The sequence below is a fragment of the Dendropsophus ebraccatus genome, chromosome 13 (assembly GCF_027789765.1).
Source record: "Dendropsophus ebraccatus isolate aDenEbr1 chromosome 13, aDenEbr1.pat, whole genome shotgun sequence".
Lineage (NCBI taxonomy): Eukaryota > Metazoa > Chordata > Amphibia > Anura > Hylidae > Dendropsophus > Dendropsophus ebraccatus.
The window spans coordinates 37,989,278-38,014,775 of record NC_091466.1 but is presented as its reverse complement, the minus strand read 5'-3'; the positions used below and the strand labels follow the sequence as shown (position 1 = coordinate 38,014,775).

General features: G+C 42.3%; 1 protein-coding gene across 6 annotated transcripts in view; it reads right to left on the bottom strand.

Moving 5' to 3' along the window:
• Nucleotides 1-25,498, bottom strand: part of ARHGEF11 (Rho guanine nucleotide exchange factor 11) — a 630,876-nt gene that overhangs the window by 113,217 nt on the left and 492,161 nt on the right. For 5 of the 6 annotated variants that reach the window (XM_069949394.1, XM_069949396.1, XM_069949399.1 and 2 more), the window contains 7 exons: nt 24,171-24,338; nt 20,897-20,984; nt 20,657-20,764; nt 20,448-20,527; nt 18,039-18,257; nt 17,416-17,832; nt 10,545-10,640 (listed from right to left, as the gene is read on the bottom strand). In XM_069949394.1, coding sequence (XP_069805495.1) covers nt 10,545-10,640; nt 17,416-17,832; nt 18,039-18,257; nt 20,448-20,527; nt 20,657-20,764; nt 20,897-20,984; nt 24,171-24,338 — 1,176 coding nt within the window. The remainder of the gene's footprint in view (nt 1-10,544; nt 10,641-17,415; nt 17,833-18,038; nt 18,258-20,447; nt 20,528-20,656; nt 20,765-20,896; nt 20,985-24,170; nt 24,339-25,498) is intronic. The other variant, XM_069949398.1, reaches the window with a different exon arrangement.

Genomic DNA, 25,498 nt, shown 5'->3' with positions numbered 1-25,498 from the left:
ACTGTGTTCTTTTGCTATTAATAGAGTTAAATCTTGTGTGACGGCAGAAAAAACTAATGATTTTGATTTTCTATGCTCCAATTCTTCTCCCACCTTATCTTTTTCACAAATATACCGTAGGATATGTGTTGATTCCTTACACAAATCTCCTCCCCCTTTTCTTCAGAAATGGGCTGCAGAAATACAAACAGATAATTTGGAACAAAAATTGTTAAATAGCATCCGGTATGTTACTGCAGCCACTCCCAGTGTGAAATTGAGGGAAATCCACTTCCGGCTACTGCATAAGGCAATTTACGCTTTTAACTTTTCTTACTCCACCATGCCAGATGATTTCTTGACATATTGTCCAAAATGTAAAGAACCTAGTGCAGATTTATTACACTGTGTTTGGTCTTGTTCTCAAATTCAGACATACTGGCATTTAGTACAAACCTTTATTCCGAATACATGGAATTAATCCATACCTCTAACTCTACTCAGTTATGTTTTTCATGTTGTGGTTGCCGGGGATGAAGATCCCTCTGAAAAACCTATAGCCTCAAAATGTATTCATCTTGCTCTGTTATTGGCCTTAAAAGGCTTACTAAACTACTGGATTTCTGACACACTTCCCACTATTTCTGAGCTAACAACCTCGCTTAAAGAAACTCTTCATTGGGAAATGCTGGATGCAATACGCAACAAAGATGTTTCCACAAAAAATTTCATTAAAAAAATGGGAATTTTTTCTCATAAAGGTTATGTGGCAGGAGGAGAGGGAAGGAGAGGGAAGGTATGAAACACTTTTGTAATACTGTTTGGTATCAGATGGGGGAGGCAAAGGGCACCCTAGGAGTACTCAGAGTTCCTTAATGATAGATAATTAAAGATACAGATTCTTTATCTACATTTCTTTCTATCCTATAGAGCATTTATTTTTGTTCTTTAGATTCTATTGTTCTTTATAGCAAAATTGTTTTCAAACTTACTATATTGTATCCTATTTATATCTTCCTTTGATATGTAAGTGTATTGTTATTGGTAAAATTAGAAAAACCCAATAACAATATTTGAAATAAATAAAATAAAAAATGTCACCTGTGATTCACTGAATGCCTTTTTTTGCCCCAAGTTGAAAAAGGCTGAATAACACTGCTCTATATCATAATACACACACTGCTTCTTCCTAGTAACAACCCCCCCCCCCATCATTTGAGGAGGAGGGGGGGGGGCTTTTAGCAAGATTCGCCCTGTAGTTCAAATGACCTAGAAACATCCCTGACTACCATTGTACCCGGTGCTTCATATAAAGGGGTAGTGATCACTTGTAGTCTAGTGATGTCTGATGAATATAACAATACTTGCAGTGTGTCTGAAGTCCTGACTTCCTGGCATTCTACATCTGTGTCCAGCTATCATTTGCAGGTCATGTGCCTGTGGGCTGAGTATTTATTGTTATTGTGGATCCCTGGACCCACCTGTGAGAGGGGTGTGTGTCAGTTTTTTTTCCACACAATCCTGTCTCTGAGCTTCACTGGCAGTTCTTTTCCTCTCTGGTAAGATATACATTGGTAGCTGTGAGGCATTTTATAGAGAAATAGAAAAGGCTATGGGGGAGATTTATCAAACTGGTGTAAAGTAGAATTGTCTTAGTTGCCCCTAGCAACCAATCAGATTCCACCTTTCATTCCTCACAGATTCTTTGAAAAATGAAAGGTGGAGTGTGATTGATTGCTAGGGGCAACTAATGCTGGGTTTACACGGAGCGATTATCGGGCGAATTTTCGCGATAACAATCGAATTCGAACGATAATCGTATGTGTAAATGCGGCGAACGATCGAAAAATCGTTAATTTTGATCTTTTAACAGGTTCATAAATCGTCATTTGCCGATCGCAAAAAATTTGCCGATCGTTCCGTGTAAACAGTCGTCGCGCGATAGTCCGGCCGCCCGCTCGCAGCCCCCCCCGCCGCCCGGCCCCCCCGCTCATCCATCGCTTACCCCCCGCCGCCGCGCCGATCGCCCCCCCCCCCCCCCCGCCGCTCTGATCGCCCCCCGATCGGAGCGACGGCAGGGGTGGTGATCAGGGCGGCAGGGCGTACGATCGCAAAACGATTTTTCCGTACGATATATCTTACCGTCTAAATGCTGATCGTTATAAAAAAAAAAGTTACTTCGAAATCGTTAATCGTACGATCGGGCCAATAATCGCCTCGTGTAAACTTAGCATAAGGTATCTGCCAGATTTTTGCAGACAAAACCAGAAATGGATTTGAAAAAAAGAGAAATCTCAGTCTTTCCTGTATGACCTGTTCCCTGTTTATAGTCCATTCCTGGCTTTGGTTGCAAAAATCTGTCAGATAATGTGTGTGTAAACAGACCCTAATGCTGGGTTTACACGGAGCGATTATCGTGTGAATTTGCACGATAACGATCAAATTCGAACGATAATCGTACGTGTAAACGCGGCAAACGATCGAACGACGAGCAATAAATCGCTCATTTTGATCTTTTAACATGTTCTTAAATCGTCGTTCGCAAAAAATTCGACGATCGTTCCGTGTAAACAGTCGTTCACTGATTTTACCTATGTGCGAGATAGGCTTAAGCGATCGCAAAACGATCGCAAAACGAATTTTCTGTACGATATATTGTTCCATCTAAACGCTGATCGTTATAAAAAAAAAATTGTTACTTCGAAATCGTTAATTGTACGATTGGGCGAATTATCGCTCCGTGTAAACCCAGCATAAGACAATTCTACTTTACGCTAGTTTGATAAATCTCCCACTATGTCTTTTCAAAACATGTCCAATCAACTGAATTGCCCTCTCATGGCTTGGTTTTTGCTCAGATATACATTTGTTTGCTGTAAGACCTTTAATAGAAAAGAGCTGTGTCTTTCCAAGACATATCCAATCAACTGAATTAACCACCAGCGACACCAACCAAGGTGTAAAAAAATCTCAAAGATGATAAAGAGATTGGGGGGGGGGGGCTTGGAGCTATATTTTAGGTATCATACAAAGTCTAAATACTTATGTCCATGTGAAATTTTAGTTTTTATTTTTAATAAATTAGAAAAAAAGTTAATGGGTAGCTTTACACATACAGCATCGCAGTGGACTTCATGGTGCGGATCCGCAGCAGATCCAATCGAAATAACTCAACACAGCATCAAATCTGCACCCTCAAATGTGCTGCGGATCCTGTGCATCTGAACGCATCCTTAAATTCTGTTTTCACATTTTTATCATATGGTATTGAGTGCAGATTAATAGGAGAAAAGTAGATATTTTTTTTTTTAGCACAACATGTGAAAAGACTAAAAGAGCCTTTCTGAATGGATTCACCGTGAATCATTACTACCGAAGGTATTGAAAGATTCTTGCATAGCTTCTAATCGCAATGGCTTTTAATCATCATTTCATCATATACATATAATTAGAGATGAGCGAACCTCGAGCATGCTCGAGTCCATCCGAACCTGAACTTTCGGCATTTGATTAGCGGTGGCTGCTGAAGTTGGATAAAGCTCTAAGGCTCTGTGGAAAATATGGATATAGTCATTGGCTGTATCCATGTTTTCCAGACAACCTTAGAGCTTTATCCAAGTTCAGCAGCTCCCGCTAATCAAATGTCGATCGTTCGGGTTTGGATGGACTCGAACCCGGTTCGCTCATCTCTACATATAATGTATTTGTCTTCATTCAGTGACATTAGCAGCATTTTAGCACATTAAAATAATAAAATATAATGCCCCTAATAACAATAACCAAACAGCAAATAATGTATATAAAATAGTAAATATGAACTCCCCTTAAAGGACAACTCCCATTGAAAACTTTTTCCCAGTAATTGAAGCACATTACAAAGTTATATAACTCTGTAATATGCTTCAATCACCTATCTGCCTCCCTTCCCTGTCTTTTTCCCCCCTCCACCCCACACCAGGAAGTGCACTAAACTCACACATACCTAATTACTGTCGTCACCAGTTTCTTCTCTCAGCTCCTTCTTGTGACGATGAGTCATAAGCAGGAGGGCTGGCCTAGCTCCTGTTACACCAGCCTCCCCCTCCCCTGCCTTGTCAGGTGACTCAGCTTGCTCAGCTCCCATTGGCTGAGCAACTGCAAGCCATCTGAGTCCATGTCACTTGCTTATCTTCCCTCATGAAAGACTCCCGGCACATAGGCAGCTCCCCGCTCCCCTCATACTCTCTCCTGCTGCCGAGTGGACTCAGTGAGTGAATGAGTCATGTCACTAGGGAAGATAAGCAAGTGACATGGACTCAGATGGCTTGCAGTTGCTCAGCCAATGGGAGCTTAGCAAGCTGAGTCACCTGACAAGGCAGGGGAGGGGGAGGCTGGTGTAACAGGAGCTAGACCAGCCCTCCTGCTGATGAAGAGAGAAGAGCCTGGGGACGATAGTAATTAGGTATGTGTGAGTTTAGTGCACTTCCTGGTCGGGGGTGGAGGGGGGGAAAAACAGGAAAGGGAGGTAGATAGGTGATTGAAGCATATTACAGAGTTATATAACTTTGTAATGTGCTTCAATTATAGGGAAAAAGTTTTTTATGGGAGTTGTCCTTTAACCATTTCCTAGAAAAGTCACATATTCCAAGTCCAGGTTTGTTCACTCTTGTTTAGTGTGAATACAGAGAAAAAAGTTATGGCCGCATACTCTAATAAACAACACAACCCAGTGTCGGACTGGGGTACCTTGGGCCCACCAGGGAAATTGATTCTAGGGGCCCATCCTACATACATATACTGTGTTGCTTGAAAAAGGTTTCATCGAGAAACTGAAACGTTGTACCGCACATTATGGGTGAATAAATTCACTTTATTATTCACTATTCCTGAAGTGCCGCCTAATCGCTTTATATACTGTACATAACCAATGCCAAACCTTTCATGTTAGCACAGTATAGTAATTTTTTTTTTTACATAAATCTGATAGTACATTTGGATTAAGGAATAATCTGACATTGTACACATGCACACATATAGAGATACACACAGATACACAAACACCTTGCATATATACATCTAATCATACACAGACACATACTTCAAGGGCACTACCCAGCTCTTAAAGTGACACTGTCACCTCCTTTTTGCATTCTAACATCTCTACACAGGTGTAAAGGGTAAATTTAGTGTTTTTCATACCTTATTTCATATCATACGTCATGGTGTTTGTTCAAGTAGAAAGAGTCCTTTTATCAACTGCAGATTGTATTAAGTGGGTGTGGCCTCGCGGCATTAGCACCACTTAGCCCCGCCCACAACGCAGGCCATTGGAACAGGCTGGCCGAAAGGTCTAGACCCCACCCCCTTTACGTCAGCCAACCAATGGGTGTCAAGGGGGCGGGACCAACTGTGTCATTGTGGGCGGGGCTAAGTGGTGCTAATGCCCACGCCCACTTAATACAATCGGCAGTTGATTAAAGGACACTTTTTACTTGAACAAACACCATGACGTATGATATGAAATAAGGTATGAAAAACGCTAAATTTACCCATTACACCCGTGTAGAGATGTCAGAATGCACAAAGCGGGTGACAGTGTCACTTTAAGGCCCTATTTCACGAAACGAATATCGGCCGTATTTGTCCGATATCAGCTGTTACGGACGATAATCGTCTTGTGTAATAGAAGACAACGATCAGTCAACATGAATCTTGTCACCTGATCGTTGCAGTCATTCATCTTTCAACATGTTGAAAGACAAATGACAAATATAGCAGCAATATGCTGAAGTCGCTCGGTGGAAAAAGAGTGTCGGCATCAGACCGCTGCTATCTGCTATGGGTTGCCCGAAGGATCATCAAGCAATCACCCGGGCAGGCCCCCCATACTCACCCACTCGCTGCTGACGCATGTAATAGCGCCGGCAGTGATCAGGGAACGAGGAGCAAGAGAGCACTGAAGTTTTCTAGTTTATTATAAACTAGAAAATGTACCCGGTGCTGCCCGGGTATAAAGTGTCAGTGTGTATAGAGGGTCCTGTATACCTGTAGTATAGAGTTGGTGGAGGTGCTGCATACCTGTAGTATAAAGTTGGTGGAGGTCTTGTATACCTGAAGTATATAGTTCGGGAGTCCTGTATACCTGTAGTGTATAGTTTGGGGTTCTGTATTCCTGTAGTATAGAGTTGGTGGAGGTGCTGTGGCAGTGTTATCCAGTCACAGTGTGGCCGTATTGGTCAGGTCTGGTATGGCAGAGTTATCCAGTCACAGTTTGGTCGTATTGGTCAGGTCTGGTGTGGCGGTCTTATTTGGTATGGTATGACAGTGTTATCCAGTCACAATATGGCGGTATTGGTCAGGTCTGGTATGGCAGTGTTATCCAGTCACAGTATGGTGGTATTGGTCAGGTGTGGTGTGGCGGTGTTATCCAGTCACAGTATGACGGTATTGTTTAGGTCTGGTATGGAGTTGTTATCCAGTCACAGGGTGGCGGTATTGGTCAGGTCTGGTATGGAGTTGTTATCCAGTCACAGTATGGCGGTATTGGTCAGGTCTGGTATGGCGGTGTTATTCAGCACAGTATGGCGGTATTGGTCAGGTCTGGCGTGGCAGTGTTATCCCCTCACAGTATGGTGGTATTGGTCAGGTCTGGTGTGGTGGTTTTGGTCAGGTCTGGTGTGGCGGTGTTAAATGTGACGTGTGGAGCTATTACCTACCAGTCCTGATGCTAATTGGTGAGTGAGGATGGGGCACCTTCAGGTTTAGTGCTTAGGGCAGCAGCAGCTGGTAATACTGCCCTGTATACCTGTATAGATGGAGTAGGAGGTCCTGTATACATGTACTGTATAGATGGAGTAGGGGGACCTGTATACATGTACTGTATAGATGGAGTAGGGGGTCCTGTATACATGTACTGTATAGATGGAGTAGGGGGTCCTTTATACATGTACTGTATAGATGGAGTAGGGGGTCCTGTATACATGTACTGTATAGATGGAGTAGGGGGCCCCGTATACATGTACTGTATAGATGGAGTAGGGGGTCCTGTATATACATGTACTGTATAGATGGAGTAGGGGGTCTAACAGTTATTACTGTGGACGTTGTGAGGCAGCTTCCCTAGCAACCACAACTCCCTGTGAAAATGCCGTTTTCTCTGGGCAGCTGCAGCTAATTATGTGTGTGCAGTGTGGAGATTTTCCAATTCATCTATATGGGGCGCCGCTCTTCCCCCTCCCCCTCCCCCTCCTCTCCTGTACATCTGGCGGGGGAAGGGACGGGACCTTCGCTTAAACCTTCCCGGGCACCCAATGTATCTGTGTGCCAAATTTGGGGTCAAACGGTTCAGGCATTTGGAAGTCTATATGGGACAGACAGACAGACGGACAGACAGACAGACTTTCATTTTTATGATATAGATGTATGCAGAGTGCATGTGGACCCTACATATAAGCATATAGACTAAAGAGAGAGTATACACTATCTCTAATCTATGTTTTATGTTTTTCAACATACAGTCTATGCTTATCTGTACAGTCTACATGCATACTGCATACATTTATAATAAAATCTATAGAAAACTTCTAGAGAGCCTTCCATTTCTGTCTCTCTATAAGCATTCATAGGACTACATTATATAATATACACTATATACATAATAAATGTGCACAAACACAGATAGCCACACTACACAGACACACACACACACAGATAGCCACACTACACAGACACACACACAGATAGCCACACTACACAGACACACACAGATAGCCACACTACACAGACACACACACACAGATAGCCACACTACACAGACATACACACAGACAGCCACACTACACAGACACAGACATACACACAGACAGCCACACTACACAGACACAGACAGCCACACTACACAGACACACACACACAGATAGCCATACTACGCAGACACACGCACACAGATAGCCACACTACACACACACAGACACACTACACAGACACACACACAGATAGCCACACTACACAGACACACACACAAATAGCCACACTACATACACACACACACAGATAACACTACACACACAGATAGCCACACTACATACACAGACAGATAGCCACACTAAACAGACACACACACAGATAGCCATACTATACACACACACACAGCCACACTACACAGACACACACAGCCACACTACACAGACACACATACACAGATAGCTACACAACACACACACACACACACAGCCACTACACACACACACAGCCACACTACACACACACACACAGATAGCCACACTACAAAGACACACACACAAACACAGATGACAAGGATACACAAATATACAGACACTCACATTAACCTACTTCTGCACTTACTGACACACTGACTATTTTATGCTGAAAGCTCCAGGGCCTCCATTAGTCTCCATCTCCACCTTTTCTTCTGTGCAGCCGGCAGCCTCTCCCCCTTTTCCCGACACAGACAGCAGAGCAGAGCAACAGGAGGGGGGGAGGCATCACTGCAGGAGGGATGGAGCGGGCCCTGCTGCTTCTCTGTGCAGCTTTCAGCATGTCCCTGCTGCCACACATGAGGGTTTGTATACTGTGGGGACAGAGGGAGCCTCTAGTGACAGACAAATGTAAAAACACCTCCAACACCACAAAACACGGTTCCAAGGGGCGCAGGTCCAAGAGTCAAGGTTTCAAGAGTCATCTCTTGAAAAAGGAACCGGTACGGCTCCGAAACGCGTTGGGTCTCAATAAAGCAAAGTATTTTTTTATCATTTTATTCTTTCTGGACCTGCGCCCCTTGGAACCGTGTTTTGTGGTGTTGGAGGTGTTTTTACATTTATTATTCCGTTGGGATAGCGGGAGTGGCTGCGGTCCTCATACACATGCGTTAATGAGTGTTGTGCCTCGACTACAGCACAACCCCACCAGGTGAGAGTTTTTTGGACACACTAAATTCTCCCTGTTATATCACTGATCCACGCTATGGAGCGCTGTCCTTTTGCATTTCGTTTCTAGTGACAGACAGGAAGAGAGCCAATCCGGGAGCTGATTAGGACCGGACCAGACCAATTACAGTGCAGGGGGAGGGGGGCATGACTTTACAGTAGTGGAGTGAAAGAATGGACCCTGCTGCCATTCTCTCATCACTAGAGCACCATGGAAGGCAGCTGAGGGCCCCTTGATCTCTCAATCATAGGGAGAGGCTTAACAGGAGGCCCACCTCCAGCACAGGGCCCTTCAAAGGGGGGCAGGCCCACCGGGAGATCCCCCGGCTACCCGGTGGCCCAGTCCGCGCCTGCCACAACCACAATGTCAATGGGTTGTGCCTGGTATTGCAGATTTAGGGAATCAGGTGGTAAACTGGAGATCCTGCTCCAGTACAGTATATACATTTCATGGCACCCTACGCCATTGACAGCACAGGGATTATAGTCTAGCCACACTCTATGACACAATTTAAGGGGGAAATTACCTACCTACTTGGAGCATTAGAGCATTGCCTACCTACTGGGGGATTACCTACCGTCCTCATATAAAATAGAACGGGCCAAAGACGGGCTACAAAAATGGCATAAGGTGTCAGACATAAAACACTTCAGGAAAGAATTAAGAATTTGAATCTGTATAGTCTGTAGGAAAGAAGAGAAACCTTTAAACATGTTAAAGGACTAAATAAGGTTCAGGAGGGAAGTGTTTTTTGAAAAAAACTGAAGACAAGAACAAGGGGACACAGAGAGAGGTTACTCAGGGGAAAGAAGCAACGTGAGAAAATATTACTTTACTGAAAGAGTAGTAGAGGCTTGGAACAAACTTCTAGCCGATGTAGTAAGTAAATCTACAATAAGAGAATTTAAACATGCCTGAGATACACATATATCTATACTAAAATAATAAGAAAGGAAATACTTAAAGGGCAGGCTAGATGAACCAAGTAGTCTTTTTCTGCTGACAATCTTCTAGGTTTTTATGAATCTACCTAATGGGGTGTTTACTTACTTACTGGGGACATTTACCTAAAGAGGGGATTAGCTATCTACTGGGGGCAATCACCTAATTGAGGATTACCTACTAACTGAGGGATGACCTACTTACTAAGGGCATTAAGTTCAGGGAAGATTTAAACACTTACAGCTCTTCAGGAATCATATGGTTCCATAAAGCTGGAAGAGCTGAGAGTCCACTGCACAGCTTCACACTCTGTAACCTCAGTGGATTACAGAGCGTGAGAATAGGCCCTAAAGGTCTGGTTTCTGAGACAGTTACCCCTGATGTCCATAGTAATCAGGCTTTGGCTTCATGCTAAAATTAAAGGAAATTAATGAGAATAGAGACCATATATTAAAATGTTCCACCCTTTACAAGTAGAAGTTTCAAACCTACAATCTAAAATACCACCTTCAAAATATAAATATATATATATATATATATATATATATATATATTTTTTTTTTTTTTTTTTTTTTTTATATGAGAAGGGTGATGCCACAGAGTGAACAAAATTAAGGTAAGAAGATAGCATTTCATCAACATTTTGGTGATTAGGGCCAACATCTCCTATCAATTTTTACAATGCAAAAAAGATTTACCATCTAAAACCGTTCCGCCGCCAGCTTCCTGCAACACTCTTTCTGATTGGCTGCTGCCTGGCAAAGGTATGACATCATTACTGCCCACCACCTCAGCTGTGCAGAAGACACCATAGAAAAAATAAAAATAAAAAAAGAGGAGAGAGAGAAAATTAAAAAAAATAAATAAAAAGGAAGGGGGATGTGGTGAAAAGACAAAACAAAAATAAACTTTAGAAAGTAAAACAGAAAATCAGCTGATAGATTGTTAGTGTGCAAATTTGATTGACAATTCACAGGGGGAATATTTAATTGTAGATGTTAGTTACTATCTCCCCACCCTACCAAAAAACATTTCCCTTCTTTTTTTTATTTTTTTTGGGGGGGGGATTGCCAACAGTCTTTCAGCTCTCACAGCTGCATGATTCTCTGTGCCACTACTTTTCTGGAATATTCCTACAGAGTTAATGGCCAACTGCCTGAAAGTTTATAGTCAGCGTGGTCAGCAATTAGTTAAAAGGAGACGTACCATAAATTAAAAAATACAAAAGCCAGGGGAGTGCAGGAACATAATAAACAAAGTAAAGTACCTATCCTGGTACCCCATAGTGTTGCTTCCAGGTCTACTCGAAAGCCGCCAGCTGATCAACTGCCCACTAAGCCAATCAGTGATTAGGTGACTCGGGAGCGTCACTACAGAGCTCACCCAGCTAGCAGTCCCAACACAGGTGAATTGCACACCTGGAACCAGGATCATGAAAAATGTCCAGCACCCATTCTTCGGGTAAAATGCAGTTTCTTTATTAGAAAGATCTTCACAAAACGCTTTCCAAGCCTTGGTCACAACTGAGTATAGCATGGAATATAATGCCTACAAGTATACAAGTAAGTATACTTTATTATGTTCCCGCATCCCCCTGCCTTCCTGCCTGTTTTTTTTTGTTTTTTGTTTTTGTTTTTTACAGAGCTGTATAATCTGTGAATACGTTTAAACTATTTAAAAGGAATGTCACTTGCTCTGCCTTATATAGAAGAATATGAATGTATAAAAAAAAGTTCCAGTTAATTGTGGTTACAAATGTAACCCAAACCACAATAGATACTTTAAAAAACTTCTACAGTAACACACACTAAAGGTCCTATTACATGGAAAGATTAACCTGCCAAATCAGGCAGCCATCTCCCTTTATAATAGAGCCAACGATGAGCTGACGAGTGAGCAAATGCTTGCTCATCAGCTGATCGCAGTCTTTCAACATGTTGAAAGATAATCTTTCATCAACAGCACATCTCTCCATGTAATAAGAACAGCAGAGTTGGTGGCTGATTAAAGCAAAGGGCTAGTGACGTTTAAGCAGCCTGGCTATGGCATTATTGAGCCATGTAATAGGCTCAGTAAATGAACAGATCGGCGCTCATTTGCAGTGTGGGTTGGGCCTTTAGACTTGGTAAGATGTGGCTTGCCCATTGGTCTTGAAAGTTCACATTTTAGATGCGAGGGGTTTTTCGGCTATGTTCACACTATGTAAAAACAACCGGCATTGTTGTGCAAACAACGGCTGTTATTGTTAAATCAAGAACCTTTGTTTGCACATAGTGTAGAAGAGGCACCATTTTTCTAGTATTGTGACCACTCTCCATGCCCGGACTGACATGGTAGCGTACCATGCCAGTGAGCTCCCCAGATTGCCGGTCTGGGGGGGACTACCCAGGCTGCTAAAATAAAGGGTGTGGTACTAAAGATTAAATGGCAGCACCGCTCCCACACACTTGGTCATTACTCTAAGCAGAGCCCTCAGCTTCTGAATAGCAGCGCAGTGGCAGTGCCAGTTATTCTTTGCTGGAAGATGAGAGAGGAGGAGAGGAGAGCTGCTGGGGAACGAGTTACAGGTGAGCTACTTTTTTTGCTTTTCTGGTGGGGGAATTTCATGTGGGGCCACTGCATAATGCTGGGGTATTAGTATTAGCTACTATTTGGGGCACTCTTGGGTGGAATGGCTACTATATGAAGCTCTATTGGGGGAAGTAACTTGTATATAGGACAGTACTGGAAGGAGTTATCTACTATATTGAGTGCTAATGAGGAGATTAAAAACTATATGGGTAATGGGTCTGATCACTACTGTATTTTCTATAGTCTGCAGGGTGATGATACTCTTCAGCACCTGTGTACACCTGGGATCTGAAAATTTTCTGGATGGCACAGTTGGTGCATAGGTGAGGGGAGATTTGTATGTGGACTGGGGATTGTGTGCCAGGGCTGCTTTTCAGTGCTAGTCCAGCACTGCCTCCCTCCCTCCCTGATCGTTTACACCCAGTAATTGGCAGTGTATGTTTGGTCTCCAGAAATCCCCACATTATCTTATGGTCCATTTACACACACAGATATCTGACAGATTTTTTATGCCAAAGCCAGGAATAAATTTTGGAGAAGAGGAGAAATGTCAGTCTTTCCTTTATGACCCGTTCTCTGTTTATAATCTATTCCTGCTTTTCTGTCAGATATCTCTGTGTGTAAAAGTACCCCTAGGGACCCTTAGGGTAAAAGGACCCGATGATGGCCTGATCAATAACGCAAATGAGCACTGATCTGCTAGATTGGCCCTTGTTTACTAAGCCTATTACACGGCTTGATAATCACTTAGCAAGGGCTGCAAAGACATCATTAGCAATGTCCATGCAGCCTTTGCGCTAAACTGTTATACATGTTGTACTGCGTTACCTCTCATGCTAGACCTTGGACTGCACTTTTTTAACTGCTTGCTTGCTGATTTGGACTTGACACAACCTCGGACTGTCTAACCAGTTCGGTTTTTATATACCTGTCCGTGTGTTCTGTCTACAGGCTTGTATTCCTAGTTAGGCTAAGGGACAGTCCCCCTAGGGGTAGCCTAGGTGGCAAGTAGATAGGGACAGGGGTTGTGGGTTGAAAGAAGGAACTCCCATATTCCTGGACCCAGGACTCCCTGACACATTCATTACAAACATGTTATTTTACAGCTGTGACTCCTTAATGGCATTTGCTAATGCACATCCCACCCTTTAAGCCCAGTTTATTGCTAGAGGATTACTGAGCACAGAACTGATGACTTAAAATCAATGAGCTGTGTATAACATTTGATAGGCACAATGTAATTTCTCCAATGGTGACACTGCTGGATTTCCGTATGGGTTATACACTATATAACCATTAGGGATCCCAGCAGTCGAAGGACATGTGACCAGCCTATTCTGTGGGGTCCTTTTAAAAAAAATGGGAGGGCACATCCCTACAGTTATGTTTGTTATGGTTATCAGTCTATAGATCCATTCTCTTCATTTAAGTGTATGTTTTTGAAGTTTTTTAAGAGAAATAAAAAGAGACCTGAAAAATTCAAAAAAAAAAAAAAAAAAGCTGTGTATAAAGCGACTGTACCATCAGATACACCTTTTTTTTTTTTTTAACCATTCGTTCATTTTTTTCCCCTTGCACCAGCCCGGCTCCCTCCTTGAGTTGATGTTACCTCCCCTCTGTGACATGCCTCAATTGGTCCTAATGGAAATGCATTACAGAGGGGAGGGGATATGGCCACACTGGGCAGGCCTGCCCCCAGTGCATAGGGCCTGGCAGGTGCACAGGAGAAGAACAGTGCTGAGCGCGGAACCTAGACCTTGCCACTAGGATCCCCGCACTGGCACTGATCGGCCTATGTAAAAAAAATAAATAAATAAACTAATGGTACATTTGCTTTAAGATGCAGCAAGTAGAGCACAACAAAATCATGAGGAATTATGACAGACATGTATTTGACTTACTAGTTTAAAGGAAACCTGTCACCCCCCCCCCTCCACCCCGTGCCGTGGTGAAGGCTACCCGACCCCCCATTAGAGCAGATACTTACCCCATCTTGCCAGGTCCCGCTCCTGGAGCCGGTCCCGGGATGGAGATATCCTTGTTGGAAGCTCGGCACACGTGCTGCAGAGATGAGTCTAACGCCCATAGAGAATGATGGCTCCATTTATTCTCTATGGCCATCGGACTCAACTATGCAGCACGCACGCCGGGCTTCCGACAAAGATATCACCGTCCCAGGACCGGCTCCAGGAGGGGGACTTGGTGAGATGGGGTAAGTATCTGGGGCTCTAGGGGGGGGGGGTCTGGCAGCCATCACAGGTTCCCTTTAAATTAGTGTAGTTTCTTGGTGCATTTTACTCTGAATATTAGATTGGCTTTACAATTACAAAAGAAAAAAAGCAGTGCTGCCCCCCCAGTGTATATAAAAGGCATTCCAGTTGTTTCTTGATAATTTAAGGAGCTACACATTACGGTCCTTTTACACGAAACAATTATCGTTTGAATTTTCGAGATAACGACTGCATTTGAGTGATAATCGGCTCGTGTAAACACAGCGAACGATAAATCATTCATCGTGATCTTTCAACAAGTTCTCAAATCATTGTTCGCAGATCGCTTTGTGTACACAGTCTTTCAACAATTCAATCCTATGTGTAAGATAGGCTTAACCCTTTGAGCACCAAGTCCAAAATGACTCAATGGACCGCTCAAATTTTCATTTTTGTGTTTTCTTTTTTTCCTCCTCCCCTTCCAAAAGCTCTAGCTTTTTCAGTTTTCCATCTACAGGGCCATGTAAGGGCTTGTTTTTTTACAGGAGTAGTTGTACTATGTAATGGCATCTTTCATTCTACTATAACATGTATGATGGAACCCCAAAATTATTATTTATAAAGATATAAATTGGTGAAATTGTAAAAAAAGAATGCAATATGGTAACTTTTGGGGGTCCCTGTGTCTACAAAATCTACTATATGGTAAAAGCGACATGATACCATTATTCTATAGGTCAATCTGAACACAACCACATTCAGGTTTACACATATTTTCTAATGATATATATCTTTTTTTTTTAATAAAATCCTTTTTTTGTTTTGCAATTAATTATTAATAAAATGGGCCTATAATGACACTTATAATGGTTTTATTTTTTCACCACAGGGCTGTATGGAGTGTCATTTTTTCCGACATGATCTCTAGTTTTTATTACTTTAATTTTATTAATACCCTATTTGTGAAGATCTGATGTTTTAATAACTTTTTATTATTTTTTTAATATATATAATGTAACAAAAAATCAGTAATCCTGGCACTTTTTCCCCTCTGTTCGCAGTTAGTGATAATTGTTATATTTTAATAGATCAGACAACTACGCATGCTACGGTATATTATATATTTATTTTTATATGTTTTATTTATATAATGGGAAAGGGGAGTGATTTAAACCTTTATTGGAGGAGGGCCTTTGGGGTATTTAAAAAGACATTTTTACTTTTTTTTTTTTTTACACATTTTAAGTCTCCTTGGGGGACTTTTACATATAATTATTGGATTATACACACTGATCATTGCTATGCCATAGGCATAGCATTGATTAGTGTGATAGGTGCTCTGCTGATTAAGCCTGCCTGTGGCAGACTTAATCAACAGAGCACCAATCGGACCGCACGGAGGAAGGTGAGAGACCTCTGGCGGTCCGTTAAACCGATCGGACCCCCGCAGATTGGTAAGTGACAGGGGACTCCGCGATTCATAGCCCAGGACGTACCGGTATGCCCAGGGTCGTCTGGGGACAGTAACCCTTGGTCGTCTAGGAATTAAGCGCAATAACAATTTTTTTAAACAATATATCGTTACGGTTAAATGTTGATCGTTATAAAAAATACATTGTTATTTCGAAATCGTTAATATTTTGATTGGGCAAATTATCACTCCGTGTAAAAGGACCATAAGAATGTGTATATCAGAAACACATTGTTCCTGTTTAAAACGAATACATGCTTTTGCATATAGAAAAGGCAACACAGAGAGGACGTTCTTGAAAAAATAGTTCAAAGTATCAGTGTAAAAACACACCAAGGATCCTTGGCAAATCCAACTGCACTCTACTTCAAATCTAACATTCAAGGGACTGCTCAGACCTCCAATATCTGGAGGACTCTCTCGAATACTATTGATCCACCCTACCTGTTCTTACACTTACGCTGCAGGTAAGGATGACATCTGATCACTAGTAAAGCCCTACACATGAAAGATTACTTATCAGGTTTGAGGGAAAGATGAACTGCTGTTTAAACTATAACCTAAACTTTAAACTAAAAGCAACCACTATGAAGCTAGAATTAACCAACTAAAGGATGCATCTATATTTATATCCCAAATGTTCTACCTTCAATTAATCCACATATAGTAAACCTAATGGATGGTGTCAAAATAGCTGTGTAATCCCTGAATGGAACCAATAACGGTATCAAAAGAGAGCAAACACTAAAAAAAAAAAAAAAGTCTAGTTAAAGAAAAAGTCCAGTAAAAATTTTTATTGAAATATTGTATTGCCCCCCAAAAGTTATACAAATCACCAATATACACATATTACCAGAAAGGCACATAAAGTGCTTTTTCCCTGCATTTACTACTGCATCATGGCTTGACTTCCTGGATAAAATGGTCATGTCACGACCAGACTCCCAGAGCTGTGCGGGCTGTGGCTGCTGGAGAGGATGATGGCAGGAGGACACTGAGGGACACAGGGCAATGGAGTGACACTGAGCATCCTCCTCCATCATCCTCTCCAGCAGCCACAGCCCACACAGCTCTGGGAGTCGGGTCGTTACCATTTTATCCAGGAAGTGAAGCCTTGATGCAGTAGTAAGTGCAGGAAAAAAGCACTTTATGTGCCTTTATGGTAATTAGTGTATATTGGTGATTTGTATAACTTTTTTTTTTGGGGGGGGGGGCCAATACAATACTTTAATAACAATTGCTGGTGGACTTCTCCTTTAATTTCTATCTGACTCATGTCCATGTCATCAGGTGTGAATATCAAATAAATACTCTTACCTTTTCTCACTACTTTGTACGCTTTATTACTATGGTCCTTGAAAAGAGTATCTGATGGATCATTTGGGGTCTCTAGTTCAGAGCTTAATTTCATGTGGATCTCGCCCATATCCCAAACACTCGTCCCTTCATCTTTAGAGCCTTGCCTTCTGTGCTGCCGTGTAAGGTCCACAAAAGCTGTGGCACTTTCTGTGATGCTAGAGTGTAGCAGTGACAATTCTCCTCGACCACCTGTGTTTTCTCTATCTAGAGTCTCTAATACAGAGTCTGTCGCCATCCCCCATGGTCGCCCAGCTCCACTGGAAACTGAAGGAGTGGGTGTGTGGTCATCCTCAGGTTCAGCCACAGGAGCAAAATCATATTCTGAATGTTTCATGGGAAGAAGATTTTGTAGAATAAGCTGCCGGAGATTCTGGACTAAAGAGAGATAAAGTTAAAGTATTAAGAATTTTAGTCAAGGATGAACTGATAAATGTTGAACCAAGGGCTCACATCAGAGTGTGTGTGTGTGTGTGTGTGTTTTTGAGAAATTACAAAGCAGAAATTACACCTGATTATGTATGACCAAATCTAGAAAATAAAAGAACTAAACAAGGTATAAAAAGGCATAGTTTAAATCTTACCATCCTTCAGAGCAGATTCTGCCAATCCCTCACTCACTGAAGGCCACTGATAGGCAAGGTAAGTGGAATGGGTCTCTAAACCTCCTCCTGCATCCTCCACTTGAGATGGAAATGGCAATTTTGTGGGGGTATGTGCATCATCCTTTTCTAGGCCCTCTGGTTCTTCCAAAAGAACCTCAGCTTTCTGTGTGTGCCGCAGAAACTCATCCTGATTCTCATCTGCAGAGACAAAATGGTAACACAAATCAGAAATTAAAAGTAAAAACACATTATTACCTGTTTCTTATAATTTCCTGGAAAAGAGACAACATTTCACAACTATGTTTTCAGATTAAAACCCCTTTAAAGCTGAGTACCAAGTGTCTGGATAGAGCTACCCCACCCCCAACCCACAAGGTAGCCCACTGTCTTCCAAGTCAAGTCTAGTACAAGTAACAAGAGACTTAATTTCAAATTACCAGAATTCAGTATACCTGCTAAGCGCAGTGATTGTCAAGTGATTTCCAGTATACCTGCTAAAGCAGTGAGTCAAGTGGTTACAAGTGTAAAAAGGAATCTCAGTCAGCCAACAGCACTTACAAAAAGGAATATCATTACCATGAACTGTGCCTTTCAGGTACACTACAGTTAAAGTTCCAACCTGTTTAAGTTACTGTTGGACTCCTCTGCACTACAATTGCACCTACTCAGTTTTTTTAATTAATTTATTTTGATTTATTTTAATGGCATAAAGAAGTATACCATGCCAAGGTAGTATCACATAACAGTACACTAAATGGCACACAGGCCTTTACCCCTTAGCGTCCCATGACGTATCTGATACGTTATGGTGACGCGGGGGGAGTTCAGAAAGGGGTCCCGCTGGGGCGCCGCTCCCGGCTGTTATGTACAGCCGGGGAGCGCCTCTATTAGCCAGCAAGGGTCCCGTTGCAGCGACGGCTAATTAAGCATCTAAATGCAGCTGTCAAACCTGACAGCTGCATTTAGATGCTTAGCTCCGTGCTTCCCTGGTGTCTAGTGGGATGGATCTCCCCCGAGATGCGATCGCAGGGGGGAGATCCGTTCTTCTGGCCAGGCCTCAGCGTCGCACTGACACTGATCCCGGCTCAGCAATACATTGCTATGGCCTGCAGCAGGCCAAAGCAATGTATCACAAATCTCACTGATCATTGCTGTGTATATTCACAGCATTGATCTCTAAGAGAGATCAGTGCTATGTATATACAAGTCCCCCAGGGTGACTTCTAGTTAAAGTAAAAAAAAAAAAAGGTAAAAATGTTATTTTATTAATAAAAAAAACTCCCTCCCCTAGTAAAAGTCCAAATCACCCCCCTTTTCCCATTTTAGAAATATAAATAAATAAACAAATAAATAAACATATTTGGAATCGTTGCGCGTAATCGCCAGAATTATTAAATGATCACATTTCTGATTTCACACAGTAAACGGCGTAAGCGCAAAAAAAATTCCTAAGTGCAAAATTGCACATTTTTGGTTGCATCAAATCCAAAAAAATGCATATGCGCAATCAAAGTACCGATAGAAAAAACACATCATGGCGCAAAAAAGGACACCTCCCATAGACCAAAGGATAAAAGCGCTATAAGCACGGTAATAGAGAGATTTTAAGGAACATTTATTCGTTAACAATGGTTTGAATTTTTTAAAAGCCATCAAATAAAATAAAAGTTATACATGTTACATATCGTTGTAATTGTTACGACTTGAGGAACATATATAATAAGACAGTTTTACCCCAGGGCGAATGGCGTAAACACGAAGCTCCCTGAAATGAAAACAAATTCCTTTTTTTTTTTCAATTTGACAGCACAAATGATTTTTTTCCGGTTTCACAGCATATTTTATGGAAAAATAAAGTTCGTCATTGCAAAGTACAATTGGTGTCGCAAAAAATAAGGGCTCATATGGGTCTCTAGGTGAAAAAATGCAAGCGCTATGGCCTTTAAACATAAGGTGGAAAAAGCAAAAGCGCAAAAACATTCTGCTAAGGTAGTAGGGTTGTTACATAATCGGGTGCAAGCACATTTAGTAGAACATATACATTTTTCCAAATAGAAAACTATATACAGTCCAAGTAGGTAATATGTGATACTAAAGAATGTTACCTTAATTGGAGATGGGAGTATGGGGGGGGGGTAATGTGGCAGTGGTTAAGGGGAGGTTTGAGTTGTTGAAGAGGAATGAGTTTCCTTTTTTTTCCCATGGTGCCCACAAGTTCCCAACTAGCATTTCCTCCATTCTGTAGAAGTGTTCCATTTTACTTATCCAATAGTTAAGAGTGGGTGGTTGAGTATGTAGGTATAATGTAGGTATTAGTTTTAGGTAACAAGTGACAAATTATTTTTTTATTATTATTTTTATGTAGTTTCTCTAATGTACACAACTCACCGATTGTGAGGTCCTCATTATTGGTTTTCAAGTCAGCTTCAGACAATATGTTCGGGATGCCTGCATCCTGTAACACCGAACTGCAAATTTTAGACAAAAGGACATTTGAGATAAAGACTTTTAGGGATTGGTACATTTTACATATTTCGAGGACATTGAGTAACAAGTCATCCTTTCAAGAAACAGAGATTGACTATGTTTGACCTCACCTAGTAGAGGGTGTTCTGGAATGGACCACATTGTGAGTTCCTGGTTTTAAAAAAGTAGGCAGATGTCTTGTGGTACTTTTGGCAGCTTCTTCAAGTAGGTCTTTCCACCTGATGAACATTTTGTCATATAAAAATGTATCCACCAAAAGAATGAAAGACACATGCTAACACCAAATCTGAAGATATATATAACATAAAACCTCATGCAACATTACGATCCCCTACAAACATAAAACTTACATGTTTTTTTCAGAAGATGTCAATGCCACCAACTCATATATCTGGGGCCCAAGTTCAGACGTGCAAATAATGAAGAAGGCTCTCTTATCTGTCATAGCAAATAAGATGACACAGAAAGGTATAATCTAATTGTTCAGAAATTGATGAAGAAATGTATAATCTAATTGTTGTTATGTAGCTACCCAAAAACTTTTATTTCAAACCTGACTTCAAACTGGGGCTAATGGCAATAATTAAGTCTACAGATATACTATAAACAGATATAAGTCCAATAGAGAAAAGTTGACCATACCCACCAGTTTCCAAGGGACTGAGTACTAGTGTAGTATATAGGAGGCCCCCTCCTGAGGAAAGATCAGCCAGCAGTTTTCTTTCCTCTCGCTTGGTAAGCCAGGTGTGCATGTATATAGTTAAATCAGAAGGAATGGCTGTGGAATGAGCTAATGTTTAGACAGCAGCTATTAAAGTTGTATGGCCACCTTTAGGTCTATAGGTTAAGCCAGGCTCACCCAATTATCTTCATGCTGTAGGTGTAGCTAAGCTAACCTTAACTCAGAAAAAGATTAATTTTCTTCAGCCTACCTCTAGCTATACTCATGAGAAAGCAATGTATTTGTAAAGAATATGTTTTACTAAAAATAGATTTAGCATAAAATAGCCTTTAATGAATTTCAATACAAGAACTAACTTGACATTAGTAACTGTAGTCAAAGTCCTTTACAGATCCTCTTTTTAAAACGTGTATTCCCATTTTGGTTTGTTATCCTCTTACCGTCGACAGGGGGATAACAAGTTAATTGCTTGGAGGTCCAATCGATCAGAACCTCACCTATGCAGAGAACAGGGACACAATCGCTCCACAATGAAGGGAGCGCTCAGCCTGTCTGTGTGTATGTGTGACCACTGTTATATTCGTTCTTTATGGAGCTCCGTTTTTTTGAGAAGCGTTCTAAATAACGGCTGCCCAGGCACACTAAGCCCTCCCTTCATTGAAGGGCTATTGTGTCCCTATTCTCATGATCGATAGGAGTCCAAGTGATTGGACCTCAAGCGATCAGCTTGTTATCCCTAATCCTAGGATAGGGGATAACAAGCAGGGTCGTTTCTGCAACCGGGCGGGCCGGGCCGGGCCACCAGCACGGGGTGCCGACATGTAGAGGTCGCCCGGTGGTGCCCGACAGCGACTGGCTCCTGCGCACTCATGGAATCCCTCTGGTCAGTCACCCCTGCAGGAGGATCCCTCAGAGATCATTTCCAGGTTACATCCGGGGAGGGAAGTTGGTGGTCCGTGCGGCGAGGAGGCAGGGCCGACATATCACACTGCTTCGGGGCCTGCAGTCCATTGCACCGCCCTCCGGGTGGAGAGACCCTGAAGCAGTGTGAGATGTCGGCCCTACCGCCTGCTTCCTCGGCGCCACACGGACCACCAACTTCCCGCCCCGGATGTAACCTGGAAATGATCTCTGAGGGATCCTCCGACAGGGGCAGTGATGGCATCGCTGCACCTGCTAAGGGGATCCCTCCGGCGACTGACTGGCTGAAGAGGAGAGAAGAGGCTAGAAGAGAGGAAGACTGTATTAGGTGAGTATAATTATTATTATTATTATTATTTTTTTATGAGCAATGCAGGGGGATTTTATAACTATATGGGGGACAATATGGGGGACATTGCAGGGGGACAATATGGGGGGACATTGCAGGGGGACAATATAACTATATGGGGGACATTGCAAGGGGACAATATAACTATATGGGGGACATTGCAGGGGTCAATATAACTATATGGGGGACATTGCAGGGGGACAATATAACTATATGGGGGACATTGAAGGGGGAGAATATCACTATATGGGGGACATTGAAGGGGGACAATATAACTATATGGGGGACATTGCAGGGGGACAATATAACTATATGGGGGACATTGCAGGGGGGGGAATATAACTATATGGGGGACATTGCAGGGGGGCAATATAACTATATGGGGGACATTGCAGGGGGACAATATGGGGGACATTGCAGGGGGACAATATAACTATATGGGGGTAATGCAGAGGTATATTATTATTAGTATATGGGACATTGCAGGGGGATATTATTATATGGGGGACAATGCAGGGGACATTAATATCAGTACATGTGGGACAATCAAGGGGACATTAATATTAGTATATGGGGGACAATGCAGGGGGACATTTTTATTATATGTGGACAATGCAGGGGACATTAATATTACTATACATGGACAATGCATGGGGGGCATTATTACTATATGGGGACAATGCAGGGGACATTAATTTTAGTATATGGGACAATGCAGGGGGACATTATTACTATATGGGGAAAATGCAGGGGAACATTATTAGTATGTGGGGGACATTGCAGGGGGACAATATAACTTTATGGGGGACATTGCTCGGGGACATAATATGGGGGAAATGCAGGGAGACATTATTATTAGTATATGGGACAATGCAGGGGACCATTATTATTATTATTATTATTATTATATTATTATTATTATATGGGGGACAGTATGTGGGGGCACAGCAGGGACATTATTGCTATATGTGGGCACAATAGGAAACATTATTATTATATGGGGCACAGCAGAAGACATTATTATTATTATTATTATTATTATTATTATTATTATTATTATAATATGGGGCACAGCAGAAGACATTATTATATGGGGCACAGCAAAAGACATTATTATTATATGAGGTCAAAGCAGGAAACATTATTACTATATGGGGGTACAGCAGGGCATCCTACATACAGGGGGAAAGCCACATGTCTACTTTACTGCACCAAACAGCAGAATTTACTACAGTTTGGGAGCCTATGGGTGGGAAAAATGAAGGAAGTTGCTGGAAATGTGCAGAGCCTAAGATGTTTGTCTGGTAGGTTCTGAAGAGATGAATTGTAGCTGCAAGAAACCATCCTGGAGGCCTGGCCCGATGGAGAGGAAACGAAAAGTGATGCCTCAGATCAAAGAAGATGTCAGCTGTGAGTCCCTAAATGTTTTCTTTTGTATTCTGCAGAACATTATTTGCCGGGGTGCCACACGGTTCTATGCTGCAATACACACATTGCTTCTTCCTAGTAACCCGAATCCTGATAAAAGCCCCCCTTCCTTCCCCAAGGATGAACTGAGTAGGGGGGGGGGGTGCACTTTTATCAAGATTCACCCTGTTGCCAAAATGCCCTAGAAACTGTCCTGATAAAAAGCCCAGATGAGAATACCTTAAATATTTTATTGACATAGTACCTGTGGCTACTGATCGGACGAGCACAGAGTTCAGCTTGATAACAGGACTAAATGTTTGCTTGGTATCTGAGGACACCATTGAGGTTTTGCCATGACACTTAAGTACTAGCTTCTCATCTTGTTTCTGAAGGAGGACCAGAAGATCCTCCAAGAGGAGAACATGCAGATCTGGAAGAGGAGAAACAACACCATACAAATTAAAGTTGTAATGTAGATCATAGATGAAATAGCATCTTTTTCTGGATACAAAATGTTATTAGCTCATTTTATTGTTTCATTTCCGGATGTAGGAGTATTACAATCTGAAGATGTTCAAGATCACCTATTCACAAGGCTAAGAAGTGACAAACTGATCAGTGCGGATCGACTCCTGGGTCCCACTGAATTGATTAACAGGGGCAAAACAGTCCCTGAAATGAATGAAGCACACTGTGTGTGTGCAACCAGGGCTACAATAATGGGGCATGGGGCACTTAGGATCAGTAGGGGTTTCAGTGGTCAGATCTGTGTGGCAGGGGCAATTCTGCCATGAGGCTACCTGAGTCGTGGCCTCAGTTGGCATTTCCTGTTCTTAGAAAAGGGCAGTAGCACCAGTGGTAGCACTTGGTCCAGCCGACCACCTGGTACTGCATATGACTCGTAAAGTGTGCCAACAGTTAAATAATGCATACGCCTAATGAGCTGATGTCCCTCTCACTCTCCCCTTCCTCAGTACACATAAGGAGTGCTCAGCCCCAACAAAATCCCTGCTATTTTGTAGCTAGAACATACTAGTGATGGCTGACATCACTTCCTGAGAGGACGAAGAGACCAGTGTGGCACTGCATCAAGGAACGTCCGATGCAGGGAGCTATGTGTCAGACTGCCTGCATTAGAAGCTCTCTGAATATTGCTGGGGACCAGAGCTCCAAGAGAACAGAGACGCTGCTGGGGAGTGATGTGAAAGGTAAGTATGTTTTTTTTTTCACCACCTGGGGGATGCTACACAGAAGGGCCTATTCTACATGGGGATGCTACACACAGAGACCTATTCTTACATGGGGAATGCCACACAGAGGGCCTATTCCACATGGGGGATGCTACACGGGGCAAGGCATATTCTATATGAGGAGATGCTAAACAGAGGTGCCTATTTTAAATGAGGGGGGATGCTACACAATGGGCTTATTCTATATGGGGGTTGCTACACTGAGTGGGCCAATTCTTTTTTTAAACTTTAAAAGTTTTAATTTTTTTTGTGTATCAAACATCCAAAACATAATGGGAATGCTACACAGAGGGGCCTATCATACATGGGGGATGCTACACAGGGGGCCTATTCTATATGA